This window comes from Podarcis raffonei, chromosome 1, assembly GCF_027172205.1.
Source record: "Podarcis raffonei isolate rPodRaf1 chromosome 1, rPodRaf1.pri, whole genome shotgun sequence".
NCBI classification, from domain to species: Eukaryota; Metazoa; Chordata; class Lepidosauria; order Squamata; family Lacertidae; genus Podarcis; species Podarcis raffonei.
The window spans coordinates 131,176,985-131,181,199 of NC_070602.1; the positions used below are offsets into that span (position 1 = coordinate 131,176,985).

Here is a 4,215-nt window from a genome sequence, read left to right on the forward strand (position 1 = left end):
TTCAGCAAAAATCTGAAATTCTCCAATTCACTCAAAAATGGTGCCAAGCTGTTGCAAATTCTCCCCTGAAAGGTTTGGCGGTGGAAACAGAAGCCTTTTTATCATAGGAAATGAAATCAGCCCTCGAAGACAAAACCTGTGAAAAAAAAATTTTCTAAGCCCCGGGGTCACAATTTCAGCAAAAATCTGAAATTCTCCAATTCTCTCAAAAATGGTGCCAAACTCTTGCAAATTCTCCCCTGAAAGGTTTGGCGGTGGATACAGAAGGCTTTTTATCATAGGAAATGAAATCAGCCCTCGACAACTTAACGTGTGAAAAAAATTTTTCTAAGCCCCGGGGTCACAATTTCAGCAAAAATCTGAAATTCTCCAATTCTCTCAAAAATGGTGCCAAGCTGTTGCAAATTCTCGCCTGAAAGGTTTGGCGGTGGAAACAGAAGGCTTTTTGTCATAGGCCAAGAAATCAGCCCTCGAAGACATAACCTGTGGGGAAAAAAATTTTCTAAGCCCCGGGGTCACAATTTCAGCAAAAATCTGAAATTCTCCAATTCTCTCAAAAATGGTGCCAAGCTGTTGCAAATTCTCTCCTAAAAGGTTTGGCGGTGGAAACAGAAGCCTTTTTATCATAGGAAATTAAATCAGCCCTCGAAGACATAACCTGTGAAAAAAAAAATTTCTAAGCCCCGGGGTCACAATTTCAACAAAAATCTGAAATTCTCCAATTCTCTCAAAAATGGTGCCAAGCTGTTGCAAATTCTCCCCTGAAAGGTTTGGCGGTGGAAACAGAAGGCTTTTTATCATAGGAAATGAAATCAGCCCTCGAAGACAAAACCTGTGAAAAAAAAAATTTCTAAGCCCCGGGGTCACAATTTCAGCAAAAATCTGAATTTCTCCAATTCTCTCAAAAATGGTGCCAAGCTGTTGCAAATTCTCGCCTGAAAGGTTTGGCGGTGGAAACAGAAGGCTTTTTGTCATAGGCCAAGAAATCAGCCCTCGAAGACATAACCTGTGGGGAAAAAAATTTTCTAAGCCCCGGGGTCACAATTTCAGCAAAAATCTGAAATTCTCCAATTCTCTCAAAAATGGTGCCAAACTCTTGCAAATTCTCCCCTGAAAGGTTTGGCGGTGGATACAGAAGGCTTTTTATCATAGGAAATGAAATCAGCCCTCGACAACTTAACGTGTGAAAAAAAAATTTCTAAGCCCCGGGGTCACAATTTCAGCAAAAATCAGAAATTCTCCAATTCTCTCAAAAATGGTGCCAAACTGTTGCAAATTCTCCCCTGAAAGGTTTGGCGGTGGAAACAGAAGCCTTTTTAGCATAGGAAATGAAATCAGCCCTCGAAGACAAAACCTGTGAAAAAAAAAATTTCTAAGCCCCGGGGTCACAATTTCAGCAAAAATCTGAAATTCTCCAATTCACTCAAAAATGGTGCCAAGCTGTTGCAAATTCTCCCCTGAAAGGTTTGGCGGGGGAAACAGAAGGCTTTTTATCATAGGAAATGAAATCAGCCCTCGAAGACATAACCTGTGAAAAAAAAAATTTCTAAGCCCCGGGGTCACAATTTCAACAAAAATCTGAAATTCTCCAATTCTCTCAAAAATGGTGCCAAGCTGTTGCAAATTCTCCCCTGAAAGGTTTGGCGGTGGAAACAGAAGCCTTTTTATCATAGGAAATGAAATCAGCCCTCGAAGACAAAACCTGTGAAAAAAAAATTTTCTAAGCCCCGGGGTCACAATTTCAGCAAAAATCTGAAATTCTCCAATTCTCTCAAAAATGGTGCCAAACTGTTGCAAATTCTCCCCTGAAAGGTTTGGCGGTGGAAAAAGAAGCCTTTTTATCATAGGAAATGAAATCAGCCCTCGATGACAAAAACCGTGAAAAAAAAATTTCTAAGCCCCGGGGTCACAATTTCAGCAAAAATCTGAAATTCTCCAATTCTCTCAAAAATGGTGCCAAGCTGTTGCAAATTCTCCCCTGAAAGGTTTGGCGGTGGAAACAGAAGGCTTTTTGTCATAGGCCAAGAAATCAGCCCTCGAAGACATAACCTGTGAAAAAAAAATTTCTAAGCCCCGGGGTCACAATTTCAGCAAAAATCAGAAATTCTCCAATTCTCTCAAAAATGGTGCCAAACTGTTGCGAATTCTCCCCTGAAAGGTTTGGCGGTGGATACAGAAGCTTTATTACGTCAAGTAATAAATACATACAAAGATGCAAATAACAGTTTTAGTCACTTATTTGGAAATTATTTTTTTTTTTGGCAAAGTTACAATTTAAATCTGGGGGAATAGAGTTGCTTTTGGGGCCTGTGACAGGTTAGAATAGTCTTTTTGTAGAACTCATGCACTTTTAATGGAAACACTTAACAATCATGCAAAATGGTGGGGAGCGGGGATAATTTTTGAACAAAATTTATGGTGCATGCACCAAATTAGAAATTAGGCTGTCAGCTGGTGAAACGAAACAATATCTGTACTCAAACTTAAAGGAGTCTGGTAAGAAATGGTTTAGTGGTGAAGCCAAATGAATGCTTTGAGGATTAAGGCAGCTGTTTTCAAATTTTGCTTTCAAGGAGCCCTTTACTCCTATGCTGTTCTGCAAAGGCTGAGCGTTTGCCATAGGAAGTCTGCTGCACTGCAGAGGACTCGGGGTTGTGTACACCCAATCCATGGGGTGTGATGTCTGGAGCTGCTTAGCTTTGCCAATGCCCCACATAACCATACCTTGCAACCTAGAACATAACCAGCGCTCCTTTTACATTACACAGGAATACTGGCGGCAGCAGAGGAGCTCCCTTTTCAGGGGAGCGTGTCCAACATTACTGATATTGTTACTGAGAAGTCCCTAGAAAGCTAAGGAGCCGTAGACCTTTCCTAGAATGCAGTTTGAAAACCACTGGATATGGGGAACACTGTTAGCTGAAGGAGCAACCTGAGGCAGAACAGAGAATTAAGAGAGAGGAATGCAGTTTTTAAATAAAAAATTCCAACTAATTCAGGGAATGCCTCAACTTAAATGAAATACTGCAAACTCCACTTTAAATGAGAGGAAGGATAATCTTGTTGACTATGGCCAGGATCCAGAAGGAAAAAAGACAGCACAAGTTTTATCCACCCAAGGGGACCTTTCGACTTTCTCAAACCAATGCCCCCCATGCTGGATGCTGAGCTGCTTTTGAAACCAAGAGGCATTTCAGAAGCTCTTTGAAGTATGGCACAGGGTGGATGTATTAGTTGGGGGGATTCAAACTTTCCACTGGGCACACAAGCCCTTGGTTGCCTCCCAAGTGCTACTTTGGATTGCGGCCCACATTCTTGGAAATGGCAGTGGGGGGGGGAGTGGTAGAGTCAAATTAAGGGATCTCTCTGAATGCCTTCTGTAGTCTCCAAAGGAACTGGTGTCCCTTTTTCATAAGAGGTGGAAAAATCTTGCAGCCACGGGAAGAGATGCTAGGATCTTGCATTGCGCTCAGTCTCTGCCAAACACTCTCGAACTAGTCCTCTGGCATGAATGATGCCTCGTTTTAACCTTTCCATGGCACTTTTACTTCCAGCATATGTAGGCCTGATTTCTTTTCCTAATTCTTCTATGATGGCCAAAAGTTCTGCATACTTGCTCTGTGGTACTTGACTGCTACTCGTTCCCTGCACTCCTTGTGTGTAACCTAGAGATGGGGGTCCGTAGTCATTTATAAGCTGTCTGTATTGCCCTGAGCCTGCCATGCTGGTGGAAGGAGAGTGGACGTTCCCAGCTTGGCTGATGGGAGCCGCCGCCGCCGCCGCGATGTGCGCGGTCAAGTTTGGCTTGTAAGACATGCCGAGCAGCAGCAGCGACATCGGCGGGAGGAGGCGGCGAAATGTCCTGAAATTCCGCGGCGCGGCTCCCTCGGGCTCCGTCGGCCTGTCCGTCGCTCCGTCTGTCTTGCCCGAGACTTTGGGGCTTGTTTACTGCCAGAGACAAGCGCACGCCGCAAATATGGCCGCGTCACATATGGAGAGAGAGAGAGAGACAGAAGGCTTTTTATCATAGGAAATGAAATCAGCCCTCGACAACTTAACATGTGAAAAAAAATTTTCTAAGCCCCGGGGTCACAATCTCAGCAAAAATCTGAAATTCTCCAATTCTCTCAAAAATGGTGCCAAACTGTTGCAAATTCTCCCCTGAAAGGTTTGGCGGTGGAAAAAGAAGCCTTTTTATCATAGGAAATGAAATCA

At 43.2% G+C, this 4,215-nt stretch overlaps 1 protein-coding gene across 1 annotated transcript; it reads right to left on the reverse strand.

The window, feature by feature from the left end:
- Positions 1-2,246: 2,246 nt before the first annotated feature.
- Positions 2,247-4,008, reverse strand: LOC128400295 (cyclin-dependent kinase 2-associated protein 1-like). The gene is made up of 2 exons (XM_053362451.1): positions 3,219-4,008; positions 2,247-3,172 (listed from the first exon to the last, which is right to left on the reverse strand). The coding sequence occupies exon 1, from the start codon at positions 3,835-3,837 to the stop codon at positions 3,451-3,453; it is 387 nt and encodes a 128-aa protein (XP_053218426.1). The 5' UTR covers positions 3,838-4,008; the 3' UTR covers positions 2,247-3,172; positions 3,219-3,450.
- Positions 4,009-4,215: the final 207 nt, after the last annotated feature.

Bases quoted from the DNA above. Each gene is read 5' to 3' on its own strand.
- LOC128400295 (XM_053362451.1), bottom strand. From the start codon at position 3,837: ATGTCGCTGCTGCTGCTCGGCATGTCTTACAAGCCAAACTTGACCGCG.